The sequence below is a fragment of the Neovison vison genome, chromosome 2 (assembly GCF_020171115.1).
Source record: "Neovison vison isolate M4711 chromosome 2, ASM_NN_V1, whole genome shotgun sequence".
NCBI classification, from domain to species: Eukaryota; Metazoa; Chordata; class Mammalia; order Carnivora; family Mustelidae; genus Neogale; species Neogale vison.
In genome coordinates, this window is record NC_058092.1 from 228842023 (window position 1) to 228861985 (window position 19963).

The window sequence follows — 19963 nt, forward strand, 5'->3', positions numbered from 1 at the left end:
GGTCCTGACAGGGGATGGACAGCCTGTCCACGAGCGAGTGCAGGGCTGTTGATGGAGTGCTTAGCAGGATGGGGAAGTCAGTAGCACTGACGCAGTAAGTGGGAGCCTCTGCTGCCTCCGCGTCCGCAGGGACAAGGGGAGGGACTGACGCAGGTCAGCGTACGCAAGCCGGTCTTCAGAAGAGGGGGCAGGGAACCATGATGCCCAGGTGGCAGGGGGTAATTGCCCATCCTGATTCTCGCCTGCCCCACACCCGGGTAGAGAGTGACTCCAGAGGGGCAGACAGAGACCTCCAGCCCGCAGGGGCAGCACAGGCAAGGCGCCGAGGCCGGTGTGGGTGGAGCTGGGTGTTTCTCCAGAAAGGGCCATGCTGAGCAGCACTGCCAGCCAAGCGCGTCACTTGTCCCTGCCGCGAGGACTTTGGAAAAGCTGACCACATTCGGTAATTACAGAAGCCGGAGGTGGCAAGACCTCATAGCATCTCTGACTTCATCTTCTTGTCAGGGCCGGAGAAGGTCTCCCAGGAGGAGGAGGTGGCATCTGGAGTGAGTCAGAGGCCGAGAGGAATCCGGCTGTGACTCTGCTCTGCAAACGGGGGCCGGCTGCTTCGAAAACGTGGCAGGTCCCCTTTCACTGGCTGTGGTCTCCGTGTTTTTAAAAATCATCGGAGGGAAGGGTGTTTTAATAGAGAGGACATATTTTCACCGGCATTTTCTGAGACTGATGATGAAATTAGAGCAGACCAAGAGGGTGAAATACTAGGTTTATAAACTAGGATGTACACTGGTGTTTATACTCTTTGACAGGCAGAGGTCTAGAAATAATTCGTTTTGCCTTAAACTCAATGTAGCATTTTGCTCTTTGTGTTGTAACAGCATCTCATCCCCAAAGGCCATTTCTGCATTTGGCATAAATCACAGTCCGAGGTGAGGCTCATGAAATGGGCGCCTCAGACGTATCTGGGGAGGAGAGGGATCCTCTGAGTGGATTAGCGTAGGTGGCTGTTGGTGCTCTGGCTGTTAGGGGTGAGCTCCGAGGTTTCAAATAGGCCTTAAAGCAGAGGACGGCACATGTCCCCTCTCTTGGGGGACGAGGATAAGACCTAGCACCATATCTGGTTGGAGAGAACTCCCTTACTGATGGAGGCCGTGGGGGCATTCCTTGCGTGTGGTTTTCTCTCTTTCCATTGAAGTCTTTGTCCGGCTTCCATTTCCCAAGCCAATGCTAATTGTAAAATTCTGGGCTATTGGCCCAACCTCTTGTTTGCTGCTCATGTTTTCTGGTCGCAGCTGACTTCAGCAGCTTTTGCCCACTACCTGAGCAAGGGTGTTCCCCTAGCAGTGGGTTCCCGGGTGGTCCCCTGCCTCGGGTGGCGTGATCCGCCTGAGCTCTGCCCACCCAGCTGAGGCACCGTGGCACCTTCTCTCCATAGGAGGCCTCTCGGGGGTCACTGTGGAGACATGGCCTGTCACTCCAGGTGACTTAATCAGTGTGGAAAGCCCAGCTGGAAGCCTTCTGTTGGTTTTCTGCCTCCCAACACAAATGCTCTTCAAGTGGTGGTGACCTGACATGGACTCTCAAAGAAAGGCCTTTTGATCCTGGGCTGGGCATGCCTGTCCCCGCGTGCTCCCGGCTGCCTCCCTGTGGAACCGTGGCGCCCCGCCGCCCAGCCGGGCCTCTGCTGGGAGGCAGCTGACCTGAAAGTGATGTTATTTTTTTAACGTGGGTTTTAGTACCCAGAGCAATAATATTTTCAGCTGGTTATTGAGGCTGATTAATGAGCTTCAAGCCTCCATTTGGTTAAATAGAGCCGCCTTCACAGATGTATTTTGGGACAGTGCAAATCCAGGGTTCTGCATGGGATCGAGTTACCCCAAAAGGTGGTCGGCCATTTGCCCGGGGTCTGGGTCCTGCAAAGCAGTCTGGGTAGATTCCCATGGTGCCAGACCACTAGGCGGGTTTCCAGAGTGGCAGGACACTAGGTGCTTCTCTCCTCACCCTAGAAAAAGAGTGGTCAGTCGTGCTGTAGAAGTCTGAGCCCCTCTGGAGACATAGCTTCCAGCCCGCTCACGTGCTCGCTTGGCTGCATTTGAACTGGTTATTTGTGCTCTCGGAGCCTCAGTTTCTTTATCTGTTAATTGGGAATAATAATACCTACCTTGAGGGTGAGGCTCCGTACTGTGCCGGGTGTGCACACGTGTGTGTTAGTTTGGGGGGATTGTCGGGGAGCAGCGGGGAAAAATAACAGGAAAAACTCAAGGGAGAAGAGCCACCTTCTCCCCATAAATAGTCTCAGGAAATCATCAATCAAATCAATTCAGCAGGAAACGATGAGCGCCACAAGGCTGGTCTTGATGGTGTGGAGGCACCGAGGCAGGCCACGCACCGAGGCCGGTGGCCCGTGGAAGTCAGGAGGCTTGTGCTCTCTCCTGGCTCTGCCGCCACCAGCTGTGTGGTATTGGGCCCAGTCTTGGCTTCTCTGAGCCTTGGTGTCCAGCTCTGTAAGTGGAGGGGGTTGGATTCTTTCCAGAATGACTGTCCCATAGCCCTGTGATCCAAATGACTGAAGCATTAACATTTTTCTTTGGAGAAATATCACTGAGTCTTGATTCTCTATTAGAAGAGAAATGGTAACACAGGAAAACTCACTGCTGTGGGATGGGAAAGTGCCTGACTGCAGCCGCGGGTGCTCCACGTGCTGCCTCGCTCCCTTCCTGGAGGGGCTTCTGGACTGGCCTGGGGGAGATTGGGCCCTAGACACTGGGTTGTGGGGTTGCCGTGAACTGGGTCCGGAGGGCCGGGCACCTACCTCCACGGTGTTTCAGCCTGTGTTGATGTCATTTCCTCTCTCTTTTGAAATAGCTACATTTTTGGACCGAGGTTGACAAATCCTTGGGTGGTGGATTTTGAAATGGTTATAAACAATTTGCAATTAGTTCTCTTGTCTAAATGAGAAAGGCAGGCTTACCCAGGCTTCTTGCTAACTTGAGGCCTTTTATCCTCTTGGCAAGTACGTCAGATGTGAGTGAAGGAGCCCCTCTTGAGGTCAAAGAAAATAAAAAGGTTTGTCTTCTGGAGGTCCTGCTGACTTGGCCAGCGATCTGGAGTCCTAAGTTCCTTGGAGTTGTTGAGAAAGAGCTCCAGTTTGGAGATAGAAGCCTCAGCCCGGCTTTTCCTCTGCGTGACTCTGGTCAAGTCTGCTGAGCCCCCTGCTCGTCATATGCAGACGGAGGGGTGTAGTGGGAGATCCGACCCTCCCGAATCATTGCCTGTGCTTTTTTGAGGTTCAGATAAGAACATCTGAGAAGGGGCACCTGGGTGGCTCAGTCGGTTAAGCGTCTGTCTTCGGCTCAGGTCGTGATCCCAGGGTCCTGGATCAAGCCCTGCCTTGGGCTCCCTGCTCAGCGGGGAGTCTGCCTCTCCCTCTGTGTGTGTGCGCGCCCTCTGAACATCTGAAAAATTTGTATGTTCTTTCTATAAGCTGAAAAGCTGCAAAAGGTGAGGCATCCTTCATAGCGTTTTGTCTTACAAGGCATGATAGTGACAACGGTGATAATCAGGCAACTGTTCATCGAGTTACCGTGTGCCTGGCTCCGGGCTGAGAGCGCGGTCACACTCTGTCTGCACAGTTGCCCTGTAGCGGGGCCTTCTTCAGTCCGTGCTTTATGGAGGTGAAGGAAATCATCTAAGGTCATGAAGCCGTGAGGTCTGAGTGACCCGAGGCAGACTCTCAGGGCCCTTGTAGTTTGGTGGCCCGTTATTTTCCAGTGGCTTCCTGTGATTTATCGGAGTCAGTGGTTCTCAACCCAGCTGCCCAGAGCCCTGCCCTCCTGGCCAGAGGGTCGGAGTCTGTGGGGTGGGTGGTGGGGTGGGGCCCGAGCTCCGGTGTTTGCTTCGGTGAGCCTCACGGGCAGCCCGAGAGGAGAGCGCCTGTGCTGACCAGCACGTGCCCGCGGATGGTGCGGACTAGGCTGGCCTTGAACGTTGGGGCTCCTTGGCCAGGTCTTCTCCCCAGTCTGGGCCTCAGCTTCCTGCTCTGTGGGGGAGGGGGTGGTCACTTGACTTCCATGGTGTCCTCTCCTGGGGCCATGAAGCTTGTGTAACTAGAAGCAGCCCAGGAGCAGATCTGTTATTGTTCTTTTCCTTATTCTGTTTCAGGCAGAATATGAAGTTACTCCAGATGAAAAACTGGGGGAAAAAGGGAAGGAAGTTATGACCAAGTACCTCACTCCAAAGGTAAGAGGCCACCACCCAAACCCCACAGTAGGAGGAATATGGGCCCCAGATCCCGGCCAGGCCGTATGGGGAGCTGTAAAGCCCCCAGCTGGAGGCTGCTCTTGGTTTCCAGGGATCCAGCATTCTCATCCTCCATCAGAGAGTGCCCAGGACAGGCAAGGCCAAGGCAGGTGGGCTAGGCCACACAGGGTGGGGTGGGGAGGCCTGCTTGCTGGGGCCCAGGCCCTCCAGGACCCTTACGCTGCCCGTGGCCCACACCCAAGTGTCTGTAGCTGGACCGGGGTGGCCTGGCCGAAAGAAAGGGCATAGCAGGGGCGGTTTGGAGAGGTTGGTGCAGAGCATCAGGGTCTGGGGGTGATCAAGAGAGAGAGGAAGTGGCTGAGGCTGTGCGGGCGGGGGCAGCAGTGGTTGATACCAGAGAATGCGGAGTACCGGGAGCACGTTCTGCAGTCTCCTGAAGGGCAAGGGCCTCCAGGACCCGACTTCAGGGGCACACCCACCCCCGTGCTGGAGGCAGAGAGTGAGCGCCACCCCCCAGGACCTGGAGACCTAGCTTCCCTGGAGCCTGTTCCTCATCATCTCCAACCTGACAGACAAACATGGTCTCCCTCCAGTTCACAACTTGGCCTTGGGAGCCTGGGGTTCTAGTTCCAGCTTTTCTACCCACACAATTGAGTCATGTTCCCTCCCTGGGCCTCAGTTTCTGTTTCTTAAAAGTGTTCCCCGCCGCCAGACCTATCTCCTAGAGGCCTTAGGATCCTGAGATGTGACCTGCATCCGGGTGTGTCCTGGACCCCTGTGAACCAGCGGTTTCTCTGTCCTTACCCAGCATCGGGGCACACCCTCTGTCCCCCAGACTGCCAGGGAACTGGGGCTACCACAGCCACTGTGACAGGATCCTGTCAGTCCGTCCTCACAGAGTGTGGCAGGGGGCGGCAACACATAGGCATGTGGGTCAGGAAATGGCTTCACCCCTAATTTACCGCTCAGGCTGTTCCTTCCTTCGACTCCGGGTCGAAGCAGTCCCGTGGGGTGACTGTTTTCCTACAATAAATTTCGCACTGCCTCCCAGTCCTTCCTGTAGACAATCGCTCCAGAGCTGTTTTCACCTCTTAGTGCTGCAGCCGCTCCAGGGCTGGGGAGCCAGGGGCTGGGAGAGGGTTCGAGCTAGTGGCTGAGGCCCCAGTGTTGGCCTTGAGGTCTTTGAAGAACTCCCAGAGCCGTTGTCAAACCCAGCTTGTCCTTACCTTGAGCTCTCTTTCACGTCGCAGCTCCAAACAGCATTTCCGAAGGGCAGGCTGAAGGATGCCGATCGTCTGAGAGGCTCTGTAGTCAGTTCCGTGTGGGCAGCGTGACGTGCTACATCTTCTGCTTGTAAAGATTCATCTGGCATTGAGCTTACTGAAGGCTCTGAGAAGTCCTGCAGTAGAGAAAGCTGTTTGCAGACAAAGCATTTCCCAAACTTGTTTGACCATAAAATCTTTCCCCCTTAAATTTTACATCCTGCTGGATACCTCTGCGGCTGCAGAAGACCTCTGAAGGTCTTCAGGACCTGGTTTCCTTCTGCTTCAAAATCCTTTCTCCTGATACCTCTCCCTCAAGCCCCACCCTGGGCTCTGGCCACGTCATTCCCAGCCTCGTCTCGCAGACCACACCGTGTAGCCTTTGTTCAGGCTGTTCCTGCAAGGCCCTTCACCTAGACCCTGCTCTGTTGTTTTCCCTTCTGTGTACCTCAGCCAGCAGCCAGCAGCTGCACGCAGCCTCTTGTGTCTGGTCAGATGCTACCGCAGCTACCTGGGGGGATCTCTGCGCGCTACCCTGTTGTGCTTACCCAGGGACCCGCAGCCAGTGCTCCTGTGCCCTCGCGGGGATTCTGAGGAGCCCGCCTTGCAGATGGGGTGACGGCACATCGGTGGGTCAGTCTGCCGCTATGTGACGGGAGCAGGGACAGCAGAGTGCGCAGGGAAGCTGCCCTCCATCAGCCTGAGGGAGCCAGGGAGGCTTCTGGGAGGTGATGCTGCTGAATCAGAGGTTAATGTGGTGAGGAGAAGGCCAGACAGGAATGAGAGGAAAGAAGGGCCCTTCATGGGCAAAGGTATAGAGCAGTGCTTCTCAGCTGAGGTTGTCCTGCCTCGCCGGGAGACAGCCGGCAGCGTCCAGAGATGGCCTTGACTGGCACGGTTGGGAGCGTGTGCTCGGCCTTGGATGGGCAGGGCCTGGGTGCTGATGAGCGCCTTACGATGCTCAGGACGGTCCCCGAACAAAGGATTCCTAGCGCCAGAAGACCATCTAGGGAGCTGCTGTAGGCACTGTGGGAATGTCCATGCCCCATGCTGGGGGCCACACCACCCTAGGAATATGGTGGCACAAGGGTCTGCAGAAAGGTTAGGAAGAGGGAACTCCTAGGGGACAGCTGGTGTAGGGCATGAAGGAGAATGGGTAGAAGGAGTCCTAGGTGACTCCCTGGTTTTCCTCTTGAGCTCCTGAGTTCCTGCCCTGCCCCCACACCCGAGAGAGACAGAGAGCATGCAGAGGATGAAGGTCATGGCTACAGGTGGCCGGCTTATTAGCTCACAGGGCAGAGGTGATGGCATCGCTCTCTGCGGGGGTCCCCTGCACGGGCGCCGTGCCGGACTCCTGGCTCTCAATCCTCGCGAGCTGGTTTGAATGAGACAGTGAGGGGGCCCTGGGAAGCTTCCTCCTGTGGGCCCCTCACCTTGCCTGCCTCGTGTCGTTTGCTGGGGAGCTGCCACTTGGCTGGCCTGTGTTCCCTGGTGTCTGACATGGTGTGTTTGCTGAGAGTCTGGCTGGAAAGTCCCTGCTTGAAGCCAGAGCTTTATGCCGGGAGCTGAGGTTCTCATTCCCTGTGTGATGAGGCTCTTCCAGCCCTGGTGAGAAGCTTCCTTCCTAGGGGGCAAAGCCCACTCCTTGGACGCTGCCCAGATTTTGCATCAGTTGCCCAAACGTGGCCAGGTTCGCTCTGTTAGAGACACTGGGCGGGCTTTGGAGCGCACCAGAAGTGTTGGGGCTTTCACACGGAGGCAGCGGAGCGCTTTGAGAAGGCGTTTTAGAACGAGGTAGACCTGAGTTGGAAGCCAGACTTGGTTTGCTTTAGCTGCGCGGCCTTGGGAAAGTTAATTAGCCTTCCAGTGCCTCGGGCGGTTCGTCTGTCCAGTGGGCGGGGGTGGCTGTAAGGGTCACAGATACACCAGCAAGTACAGAACTTGGGAGCTGGTCCGCGTTAGATTCTCGGTGGTGGCTAGCCTCTGACTTTCCCCTCCTCTTTGTGCTCTCAAAATTAGGCTGTTGAATGAGGAAATCATTCAGACATGAACTCCAGCTGTGGAGTTGAGAGAGGCCAAGGAGGGGTCTGGAGGGCCCCCAGCCACAGAGGCTGGCCAGAGAGCCCAGGCTCATTAGAAGGCGGCTCATTCGTCGGGATGATTAATCCTAGCTGCCACAAGAAACAACCCCCAAATCCCAGGGGCATCCCACAGCAGAGATTCTGTCTTTCTTACGCACACTCTGATCGGGTCTTCAACTCTCGTGGGTGAAGACCAGGGGTCCTGGCTGCTTTTCCGGCCCCCTCATCTTGAAGATGTTGCCTTGTGGTCACTGCCAAAGGGGAGGAGGGGAGTGCAGGAAGGGCATGAGCATTAACTGCCTTGTTGGAGGTCCTGGTCAGCAAGGGAGGCTGAAGGATTCGGGGCGGCGTACGGCGTGTACAGCTTCCTGCCTGCCTTCTCAGCCCCGCAAACCCCAAACCGAAAACATTGTATGACAGGCTGGTCCTCTGGTGCTGGTGAGACAGCCATGTCCTAGAAACATTCAAAGGTGTGCGGCCCCTTGGTGGGATCAGATCTGAGTGCTGGGCTCTGTGGCGATCTGGGCAGTTCATCTTCCAGGTACCCGCAGACCAGGGGTGATATAGGTGTTTGGGGCTGCGTGTGGGGTGGGGAGGGGGCAGGCTTGCTCTGAGCTGGGGTGGGCTGGGCAGTATTTTTAATTACAGTAATAAATAATAATAGGTGATAATGAAAACAGTGTGATATATCATCCATCACTTCGGACTTAAAAATATTAATATTATAGAGATACCATTCGCCTACCATAAAATCCGTCCTTTTGAGGTATATGGTTCGGTTGGCCTAAAATATTCTGAGTTGTACAACCACCACCACTGTCTGCTTCCAGGACGCTCTATGAGCCCCAGCAGCAACTCTGTACTCATTAGCAGTCACTCCCTATTTCCATCCCTCCCAGCTCCAGGCACCCACTAATCTGCTTCCTGTCTCCGTGGATTTGCCTGTTCTGGACATCTCGTCTACATGGAGTCATACACTATGTGGCCTTTTGTATCTTCTTCCACTGAACATAATGTTTCCAGGGTGTATCCGTGTTGTAACATGTGTGTGTACTTCAGTCTTTATGGTGACATGATATCCCGCTGTGTGGCTAGACCCTACTGTTACGAATCTTGTCATCAGTTGATGGACACTTGGATTGTTTCCACTTTTAGGCTAGAATGAATAATACCGCTGTGAACATTCATGTACAAGTTTCCACCTGGATGTGGGTTTTCATCTCCCTTGGGTAGACACTTGGGAGTGGAGTAGCTGGGTCATAGCTAACTCGGTGTTCAGTCCTCTGAAGACCTGCCACACTGCTTTAGAAGGGGCCACACCATTCTCCGTGCCCACCAGCGGTGCCCAAGCTTCCCAGTCTCCGCGTCCTCACCGGCACTTGGCATTTTCTGTCTTCTTAATTGTGTTCATCTTTGAGGGCCTGAAGTGGAATCTCATCGTGGTTTTGATTTGCATTTTCCTAATGGCTAATGGTGCTCAGCATCTTTTCACGTCCTTATTGGCCATTTCTAGATCGTCTTTGGAGAAATGTCTATTCAGATCCTTTGCTCATTTTTAAATTAGGCTGTTCATCTTCTTAATGCCGAATCTGAATCCTTCTTTGTATGTTCTGCATATAACTCTTTTTTTTTTTTGCATATAACTCTTTTATCAGATACATGATTTGCAAATATTTTCTCCCATTCTGTGAGCTGTCCTTTTACTTTTGTGATGGTGTCCTTTGAAGCACAATGGTTTTTAATTTTGATAAGGTTCAGATTCATTTTCAGTACTTCTTTTTAAATGACTTGCTTTCATTTTGTCTTATCGTTCCTTGTCAGAAGGCCTCAGGGTTTGGGGGAACAGAGTGCATATAGGGACAAAGTAAACAAATAGTAGCACATTTTAGGCCCATGGATCTGTCTTCCTCTGGAGAATCCAAGCCCCCTTGCCTGTCAGGAAAAGCAGGGCCAGGCCTGGTCCTTTCCAATTATTCCAGTCCTCCCGGTTGACATAACAATATCCTGTCCTTTAGGCCATCTGTGTCCAACACTGCAATGACATCATACTGATCTGCTCTTTGATTTTCCATAGCAACTCTCCAAGCTGGGTGTTAGTGTACCCATTTTACAGATCAGGCAACTAAGGTCTGGGAAGGGAAGAGGCTGGTTTCAAATCGTGGAGGCAGGGCTTCAGGTGACGCCCTGCGTATCCTGCTTTGGCAGTGTGGTTTGTAGCCCATCATGGACCTGTGTTCACTGGGTCCAGGAGCAGTGGTGCCGAGTCTCTGTCTTCGAGCTGCACCACCCCAGGCACTGAGACCTGGTGGGTGGCTCCTAGTTTTAATATATTATCAGCAGACTCCAGGGGCAGCTCAGACCTGATGGAGGGTCCTGTTGAAGGGGGCAGGGACACCAAGGTGCGCTGTGGGTTGGGGCGGACTTCTGACTTGAACCGGCTTGGCAGCCTCTGTGGAATGCTGGAAAAGGCCAGGGGCAGGCAGCTTTTGGAGGGCATTTCTTGCTGGAGGTCTGCTGGCAGGATGTTGTTCTCTGGGCCCCACACAGACACAGGCCTCTTTGCTTCTGTAAACAATGATAGGGTAAGGCAGGGAAGTTTGTTCTTGTTAAGGGGAAGTTACCCATCAGCCTGAGTTTTTGCACAAAAGAAATCTATTCCTAGTGCTGGTGTGGCTCTCCGGAAAACATCCACCTTGTAAAAAGTAAAGAGCTTGAATGAAAGGAAATAATAATTATTCCAAGTTCCTCTTTCTCCGGCCCCCAGCCCCCTGCTCACTTCACCGGCACCTCCCCCTTTCCGGCCCGGGCAGCCGATTAGGAGTCTGAGCTAGTTAAGTCCTGGCGTTAAGTCCTCCCGGAGCCTCTTTTGCCTGCCTAAGGCTCTGAGCCTAAAGCCACCTTTCTCTTTGTTTGGAAGAGACTAAGTGAGTACTGGAGATGTGTTAGCAAGACGGTGCCCCACACTGAGGCTTTCTTCTTGATGACAAGAGGCTCAAAGGAGAACTGAACAGGGAATACCTTTTTCACTGAGTGATTCAGTGTCATTTAACTGTGTCCCTGCAACGCCTACGACCATCCCATCATCTTCAGAAAATGCTGGGCTAACTACTTCCCAACTGTGATGCACTTTATAAATGTTGGCTTGTTGTTGGAGAGAGCGTGGCCTGGAGCCAGGAGCACCGGCCTAGGAGTCAGGCTCATTCCTCATCTCCCTTCCTGGGTTCTGTGGACCGGCTGGGAGCTGGCCTAGAGAGTCTGCCAAGGGCTAACCACTCCTTGGTCTCCACGGCAACCCGGGGCATGGGATATGGGTAGTTGGGACAGATCACTCCCTCCCCAGGGCCTGCCCCATCTTCCATGGGGTTTGGGCTTCCAGACGCTGGCCCTGGACCCACATTTCATCTCTGCTAGCTTGCTTAGCCCTCATCTGTCTCCCAGAAGATGCCTAGAAGAGCATCTCCATCCTGTTATCAGTGAATCCAGTGAGCTCGGAGGTCGCCTTCACTTGGGCCCCTTCTTGCAGGATCTGGCAAGGCAGGATTCCCGCAGGCAGCGGGGCTGGGAGGGGAGAGCTGGGCCCGCACCCTGGCTTCTCCCACTTCGCCACAGCCCTGCTGAATGACTCCATGGAAGAGGACTGAAAAGAAAACTTAAGAGAGGAACTTCCAGAGTTTTCTCAAGCAGCAGTGGGGAAGGGGAGGCTCGACATCTTCCTCTTCCATTTTTGGGAGCAGCAGAAAGCAGAATGCAAAACAAATAAAGGCACAGTTGCACTTACTAGCTATGCTGGGGCAAGACGGAAGGGAGCTAGCATCTATTGAGCAACTGCTGCATGCCTGGAACTTCGTTTCCCTGTTTCACTCGGTCCTTGTGGCGGTTGTCTGAATGGATGAGAAGCAAGGGCTGAGGGGGGTTAAGTAATTGCCCGAGGACACCAAGCTTGGGCTGAGTGGGGAATTGAAGCCAGCCCTGAGCCCCAAAGCCTGCCTATTCTCCTTCCTCTCACAGGCAGATCTGGTCTCCCTAGGCCTCAGTGTCCACCTGTAGAGTGAGGAGGTTGGCCCGGTTGCCGTCTGAGACACCCCTGCGGTCCCAGAAGCAGTTCTTACTGTGTGCCAGACAGGATTTTGAGGGCTCTAAGTGACTCACTTCAGCTTCAAATCTACCCCATGGGTTGTTGTCTCCATTTTAAAAATGAAGAGATGGACACAGAGAGGTTAAGTAACTCACTCCAGGTCACATAGCTGGGATGGGGAAGCTGAGACTTCCATTTGTGCTCTTGACCCTAACCCATCCTGTTCTCTTAAGATGACCTAACCTGGCTCCCTGCCTTGGACTCTGCCTAAGTCTCTTCTTGATTGAGGGTTTCTTAATGACCCAGGAGCACTCACCAGGGAGCTAGAGTACTGCTTGGAGAACAGAGGGTCTCTGAGGGCTCCTCGGTCACTTCAAGTTCACCCCAGCGCCCAGCACAGCACCGCTCCCCATGAAGGTCCCCTGCTGCGTAAGCCACCTTCTGAACGGAGGTTTCAGCCTCTGGGAATCCTGGTACATTGGGAGAGGAGCCGAGAGCCCATCCTGGGGGATCATTCCTCCCATATACCCTGAGGGGATAGAGGATACCTCCTGGGGTGGGCCCAGGCACCCAGGGCAGTCTCAGGCTGAGGTGCCCAGTCCAGGGCCTTGTGGATATCTTTAGCTACATATTTCTAGTATGCAGACACACAGACCAGCCACGGTTGAGCGACCTGGAGGCTGGACCCCCTTTTGCCTCCCTCCTGCTCCCCAGATCCTGGCTTTTAAAGAACACTCGTGGCTTGGTGGAACCCAGCTTTAAAACTGGAGCGAAGCCCAACTGCTCATTCCCTATGTGAGGGAACTGAGGCCCAGAGAGGGGCTGCACCCCTCCCCTCTAAGCTTTGCATGGTTTGGGAGAGGAGGCAGGACCGTTCCTTGCCAGGCTTTCCACAACCCTATACTGGAAGCTTGGAGAGAAGGCACTAGAAGGAACTGACTTCGTTTTCTGATTTCTACTGTCTTTGGCCTACAGCTGGTCTTCAGTTCTCCCAAGGCTCTTATTTTGGGGGTTTATTGTGTCTAAGTGCTGCAATGTTTGGAGGATCCAGGCAAAGCAGAAAAGCTGCTGGTGCTGAAAGTTAACATCATTTAGCACCCGTGCTTTTTAAATGGAGACCCTTGAAGGGGAGTCTTGTTAGCTCTTTCCTTTACTAAGGGTGGATTCTCATGGGGCAGGTGTGAGCGGGTCAGGTTAATTTAGCACCTACCATATGCTCTATGTTCTACACCTCTCTCTTGTTCCATCTTCCTGAGCATGCTGTGTAGGAGACGCACTTGGCCTTCTATGCTTGGCAGAGGTCCGTAGCTGTTGAGGGGGCAGGCTGGGAGAAGTAACAGCAGGGACCCCAGCAGGTGCGTGTATGCCAACATTCCCAGCAACCTTTCCAGAGTTGCGGGAAGGTGGAAGGAACCCAGTGCTCATCAACAGATGAACGGATAAACAGAATGTGGCCTGTCCACTCAATGGAATATTATTCATCCGTAAATAAGAACAAAACCCTGACACAGGCTGCCACGTGGGTGAACCCTGAAAACATTATGCAAAGTGAAAGAAGCCAAATGTAGAAGACCACACATTGTGTAACTGCACTGATACGAAATGTCAGCATAGGCAAATCTGTGAAGACAGAAGTGGACTACGGTTTACCAGGGGCTCCTGGGAGGGAGAGATGGGGTGTTACTGCTTATAGGGCGATGAGAAAATTTTGGAAAAAGATGGTGGTGATGGTTATCATTATAAATATATTTACTACCAGTGAACTGTACACTTGAAAATTGTTGAAATGGCAATTTTTATGTTACAAATATTTTACAATAAAAGGAAAAGTACAGAAAGACAGTGAAGCTGAGCTACAAGCCCAGTCTGTCTGATTCAGAGCCTGTGCTCTGTCTCCTCCACTGCGTTGTCCTCTCTAAAGTTAGCCAGAGACAGAACTGCCCCCTCCCGGATCAGCTTCCCAGGTGCCGCGGGGGCCAGCAGGTCCGGGAGGACAAGGGTGCTGCCGTCTGTAAGTTGTACGCGCTGGCGGCCGCCTCCCGGCCCTTTCCGGCTGCTGGCCCCGCTCAGGGCCAACCTGGGGCTCGACCTCCACTTCGTACCATGTCCTTTGCATGGTCTCATGTCACAGGCTCTCTGCACGGCATTTTTAAGAACTGTGTCATTGTCCTTCGAAGAGACACACTTATTCTCTTCCGTGACTTTCCTGGAAAACAAATTCTCATCGCCCGCAGCCTGACTTCTTTTCCGCTCCTTCTGACATCCCTGAGGCTGCTGTGTCAGCAGGGGTTCCTCTCAGCATGCCCGTCTGGGTCCCTTTCCTTTCTCCTGACCTTCCAGGTCAGAAACTGGGACGCTTCTTTGATGCCGTGGAGCCAGCTCTGCCTCTGATCCCCATTTCTGTGTGTGTGTGTGCGTGTGCGTGTGCGTGTGTGTGTGTGTGTGTGTGTGTAGTATTTCCTGCTCAGCATTCCTCTCTTTAGAGTGGCTGGAGACAGAGAAATCAGCCTTAGGCTTCCTGAGGACATAGTCCCTCCCCCCCCTCCCCCACCCAGATCTATCCTGGGTGGGCAGCCATGCTGGGGCCTGATTGGGCCTTGGGCAGAACAGTGACATCATGGTGGGTAGGGGGTGTGGGGTTTCAGTTCAATTCCCTGGATCTTTAGAGAGACCTGCCCCTCCTTCGTTCCCAAGCCCCATGGAATGAAATCTTCACTGGAGAAAAATCTTCCAAGGCCAAGATATTTCCAACACAATTTCAAGCCAGTTTGGAAGCCGAGGAACAGGAGGGAGGGTGTTCTGGCAGATGGAAAGTTGGCTTGCTGTGCCGTGGCCTCTCACGCACAAGGAATGAGGGACACTCCCGGCTGTGAGTGTCCTGCAACAGGCCCCTTCTGACCAGAGCTCCGCTCCGAGTTACCTGTCCACGGCTGCACACACCCAGAGCACAGAGGGCTGGATTCAAGCAACGTGCCAGGAAAAAAGTCACCCTCCTGAGGGTCCCAACAGCCAGCGCAGCCTGGGTAAACAGCACGTCATCTCCCATCCAGTGCTTGGGGCCCACAGGTCATGGCCAGGGATTATCAAATTGACAGAGCCTGGCTGGCCCCTCACTCCCATCCAGGCACGTTTTGTTTTGTTAATTATCGGCTCTAGCTTTTGACGTAAAGAGTCGAGGCCTGGGTCAGGGTCACTCATGTATTTTCCTTTCTTTCTCATTAAAATTGCCGAGTGCTCTGGGCCCCTGGCTAAGTTCTGCCAATGTTTAAAAATGTCCCTCTCTCTTTCCGACCCCTAAAACTCCTTCCTCCTGATTTCTGCAAAGCCACTTGAATAGCAAAGGAAATACGGGTCAAGACCCGTTAGGCCCTAATCTGCTTTTCCTTCTTGAAGGGTTGTGGCTATTTCTCACGGGCTGTGTTTCTCCACTTTGCTGACCCCGGAAACGTGACGCCCTATGACTTGGGGGTGGCCAGGTCAGCGAGGCACCATCGCACAGGGCTGGAGCCAAGCACTTCCTGGCCTCCGGGCCCCTCACTCGGCTGGTGACCTCTGTGACACTGCTGTTTGGGATCCTCACAGGCGACCCTGCCTTCCCAAGTTTGTCCAGAAAAGTGTCAGGAAAAGAACTGATTCCCTGAGAGCCGTGGGCTTCTCAGAATACTTCTCAGTATGCAAATCTCAGCAGCTAAAACCACGAAGGGTCCTCCTTGTTGCTCAGCCAAACCCCCTTCCTCCTTCGGGCCCGAGTCAGACCTGCCCCCGCCACGAAGCCGCTCGCGTCGCTGAGGCTGCTTCTGGGGGTGAGAGGCTGCGTCACTCCCAGCCATCGCTTGTCCCCGCCGGTCTTGAACTCCTTCGTGCCCTTGGCTGAGTAAGGGGGTCTATGAGGTCCTTGGGTGGGGCTCATGCCGCGAGCACAGAATGGACCATCAGGGAGCCCGCGTGGCCGAGGGGCTAAAGCAGCCGGGACCCCGCCGGGAGAAGCAGCGGGCTCCTGGCTGTCCGACATCCGCTCCGCTTGCGAAGACCACTCCCGCCCCTGCAGTGTCTTCCCGGCCCGGCGGGGTGACGGTTATCTCCGCAGCGGTGCCAGAGGTTGTTGCCCAGAGACAGGGACAGTGCCAGGGTGGCCGCGTGTATGTGTGTCCCAGTGGGATCGTGGGCCTCGCAGAGGACGCCGGGTTACTTCCCAGCACCGTGTCTGGGTGTCGGCTTGCGCAGGAGCCCCAGGAGCTCCTCGGACGCTGGGTCTTTGGCTGTTCGTCATGGAAAGATAAAGGTGAAGATCTGGCTCCTAACAGTTTGGTGGCGGGCAGACGGTGGACCCCCGGGGGTTCCTCTGGAGAAGGCCCCTCTGAGACACCGTGCTGCCTGTTGGAGACGGAGGATCCAGGTCTGGAGGGGGCTTGAAGCGTAAATAACCTGGAGACTGTCCTCTTAAAAAATGGAAGAGAAGAGAAGTACAAAAGTGTTTCCTGAGAACGAGAAAAGAAATCACGACCAGTGACTAGAGCCTTGGAGATTCGGGCCTTTGACCTGAGATCTCAGTTTACCAGAAGTGCCGCTGTAGGAATGCTGCCCGCCCCCCTCCCCCGACTTAGAGCTCTCTGCAGCCCCCAGGACTGCAGGTAGAGAGCCCCGAAGCTTGAGCCTTCTCGGCTCCAGCGACTCGCTTCCGACTGGAGTCTGTGCCCACCCGGAGGGGAAGCGATAAGCTCCCTCAGAACTCGAAAGAGGCACAGTCATTTCTCGTGCCTCTTTCTTCACGATTTCTTCACAACCCATTTCTTGCCTTCTACCCCGAGGACCTGTGGCCACCAGCTGCCTGGCCAGCCTTGTGTCTCTGCCCAGCGGGGCTGCATCTGGCACTGCGCCCAGGCCACGAGTCAGGCTGACCACGCAGACACTCGGGGAGGACCTGGGGGCATTTCTGCTGAGAGCGGGAGGGCACAGACATCAGATCTTGCGCGGAGACAGCCACAGCCCACGGCACTGCTCACAAGCTTCTGTCTGGGCTGATTTATTTTTCCCAGTGACCAAGAAAACAAAACCCCGACTTTGTCCTTCAGTTCGGCTCTTCTTTGGGGCTCGTGGATCATGTCTGCTGCCTGGCCGTGGTGGGAGAGAGGAACTGCCCCAGACGGACCCAGAGTGCACGGCAGTGGCGTTTCCACATGCCGTGGAAGGTTTTGATTAAAAAGGTGGAAGAATGGTGCTTTCTCTTCCTGGCAGCCAGACCTTAAACCAGCCCTCGAGTGAGGAACACTCTGTCCAAGGCTGCCGTTCAGTAAACTCCCTCCTTTGTCTCCTGGTCGTGATTGGACAAGCAGGTCTTATTTCAAGCCAGGATTTGGGGTTGAAATGAGCCCCCATCGCCCCCCTCCTGCTAGTCCCAGGGCCTGTCCTTACAGTCAGGCAGGCTGGGCCGAGTTGGTTCCCAGAACTCAGAACCAGCCAATCGGAGGGGTGGCAAGGAGGGAAGATTGAGGAGAGAGGAAGCCTCCGGTGCTTTGGGTCGTGTTTGGAGGGTCCTCCTAGTCCCCTGCCCTACCTCCTAATTTTACAGGTAGTGAATTACTCTGGATTATTGGCAGCAAGTGGCAAATACTTAACTCCCAGTTGCTCAAACAAAGGAGGAATTTACTGGAAGGGTGGGGATATGATGAAATGAAACTGGAGAGCGCCCCCGGCTGTACATGGGCTGGGGAAGCCGGCACCAGGACGCTTCCCCCAAGGGCAGCTCCAGGTTCTCCCCCAAGCCTCCAGCCCACAGTGTGTGCCTGAGGCAGGCCCTCCAACCCTTTGTAACTAAGAACACCCCCAAGAACTCTGGTCCAGTTGTCGTGAAGTTAGGGTGGGCCGGAGGGTGAGGGTGCTTCTGGTGGGTAAGCACCCCTGCTCTCCGCTTCCCTCTCCCCCGCAGTGAATGCGAATGTGCGCGCACATTTATTCGGTAGATACTTTGAGCGTCTACTGTGTGCCATCATCGGTTCTCATCAGCGAAGCAGAGCAGAGAAATTAGAGCTTGTGGAGCCGGGCAGGCTTGGATTTGAATCTCAGGTCCCCCCTTTACTGACTGTTCTGGCCAGGAGCACGTGTGCAGTCCTGGCCGCTCGCTGAGCATCGTAGCCAGTTCGGAGGAGACGGGAACCAGCAGCTTTCCTGCCCTCCAAGGAGCTGTCTGGAGCTCCGTTTCCACGTCCGTGACCCTAAATCACCAACTCCACCAGCTGCCCTTGTTCTGGGGAGCAAGAGATGTGTACATTTGTGGGAAAACTCACATAGAGGGGCCGGTAACTATCGGGCCGGCCCCCCTCGCAGGCGCCCACAACCGCCTCTGGCCTTGGCTCCTGCTGGCGGCCTGATTCCCACCCCTGCCCCCGCCCCCAGCCAGGCCCTGGCGGCTCCATATGAGGGCTTCCCACAGCTGACGCAGATCCCTTGTGAAGGGTCAAGAGGTGGCCGGGGTATGGCTGTGGGAGTGCCCCTCCCCTGTTCCTGTCCTGGAGGAGAAGTGGGAAATGGGGGCGGCCCCCCCAAGAAACAGCTGCCTCCACTCTGGCATGGGCCAGACAGGCAAACCTTTAAGCAGCCCTTTTTGGAAGGCAGGGGGCCCTCCAGATCCCCTTATCCCGCTCAGCTTTTCCTGAAAGCGGAGTCTGTCCACATTGGGAAATTGCAAATAGTTTACATGGGGAATGTCAGCTGCCCACATATGAAAATATACACATCATTAAGCCCTAAGTGCTTGCGTCTGGAGATAGAGCGGACAGTCTCCTGGGCTGACCTTTTGTTCACTGATGCAAGCGTGGCTAATGAGCACGGAGCTCTTCGGAGGGATGTTTTCATATGGTGAAGCGAAGCATATGTTGGCCATTAGCCTGCGTGTGTGTGCATGTGTGCGTGCGCGTGTGGTACATCCAACACCACTATACAAATAGCGTTTACCTGAACACGCAGAGTCCATTTCTTCTTATCCTCCAGCCCCCATGGGCCTCCAAGACCAAAGTCCCAACCTCACAAGATCTGAGAAGGACAGCGACGTTCTTGGAGAACATGGTGGTGCCTAGTGATAAGGCTCCCTGACTCGATTACCTGGGTTTGAATCCTGTCTTTGCTCCCGTGCTAGCTGCGTGAGCTTGGGCAAGTTACTTAACTTCTCTGAGCCTATTTCTGCGTCTCTGAAATGGAGATTGTAATGGTTAAAACTTACTTAAGAGGGTCAAAAAAGATAACCCCATGTAAAGCTTCTAGGACTTAACATACAGTAGATGCTCAAGAGACAGCAGTGATGGTGTCGGTGGCACTTGGACGGGAGGCGGGACTGGGTGGAAGGTCTTGCCTGCTCAGAAAATCAGCTTGGATGAGGTTGTATTAGAAGTGGGTCATGGGGACTGGGTGGAATTTGGACGTGCCCTGATGGGGCAGGAAGGGCCTCTTCCAAGGGAACAAGCAAAGGTCCAGCAGCTAGAGAGCTAGAGCTTCCCAGGAAGCGACGAGTGTGGGGTGAATGTCCATGAGCAGTAGGCTGGAAGGAAAAACAGATTGAGAAGGGCATTTGGGGCCAGGGTCAAGAGGGCAGTGGGCTCTGTCCTGGAGTGGAGACCATCTGTGCTGTGTGGTGCGGAAAAACTCCCTTGGCGGCCATTGTGTCACTGCAAGAGGAAGTGGCGGCAGATGAGAGAAGAGAATCCTTGAATGCAGGCCGGTGAGGGGGACACAGAGGGGAGCGGTGGGTGAGAGAGATACGAGGGTGAGGCTTGCTGTGTGTGCGTGTCCCGTCTGTGAGGTGCGCACAAGCTGGATTCGAGTGGGACCCACGAGACCAAAGCCATGTCCTTCCCCTAGAGCTGGCCCAGGACACCTGGTTCAGGGCCATTGCAGCTCAGATCTGCTCAGCCCTGCCATGGACCCTCTCCAGGTGTTAATCCTCGCTGCACCATGGGCCACAGTGTGACCTTGGAGGGGTCCCTTCCCTTCTTGGTCCTTTGTCTCAGGTAACCCATCTGTGCCATGAGTGACTGGAACCAGCTGAGCCCTCTGTGATCCCTTCCTCCTGCTCCACCTCGGGTCCCGAATCTGTGAACAAGTGTAGGGTATGTGTTTGCAGAAGGTTCTGAGGGTGACTCCACGGGCACTTGCTTCGGGATTACTGACGACTACTAAAGAGGTGTGGGAGGTGGTTCCGAAGAGCCTTTCAAGCCCAGCCATGCCTCTATCCCCGGGTGACTCTAGAGACACCGCCACATACAGCTGATTCCCTCTCCAGTCTGACATCTTTAAAC

General features: G+C 54.5%; 1 protein-coding gene across 1 annotated transcript in view; it reads left to right on the top strand.

Annotated features, from left to right (window-relative positions):
* Positions 1-19963, top strand: part of GRK5 (G protein-coupled receptor kinase 5) — a 204404-nt gene that overhangs the window by 155216 nt on the left and 29225 nt on the right. The window contains exon 4 of the mRNA XM_044240620.1: positions 4159-4236. Within this exon, the coding sequence (XP_044096555.1) occupies positions 4159-4236 (78 nt within the window). The remainder of the gene's footprint in view (positions 1-4158; positions 4237-19963) is intronic.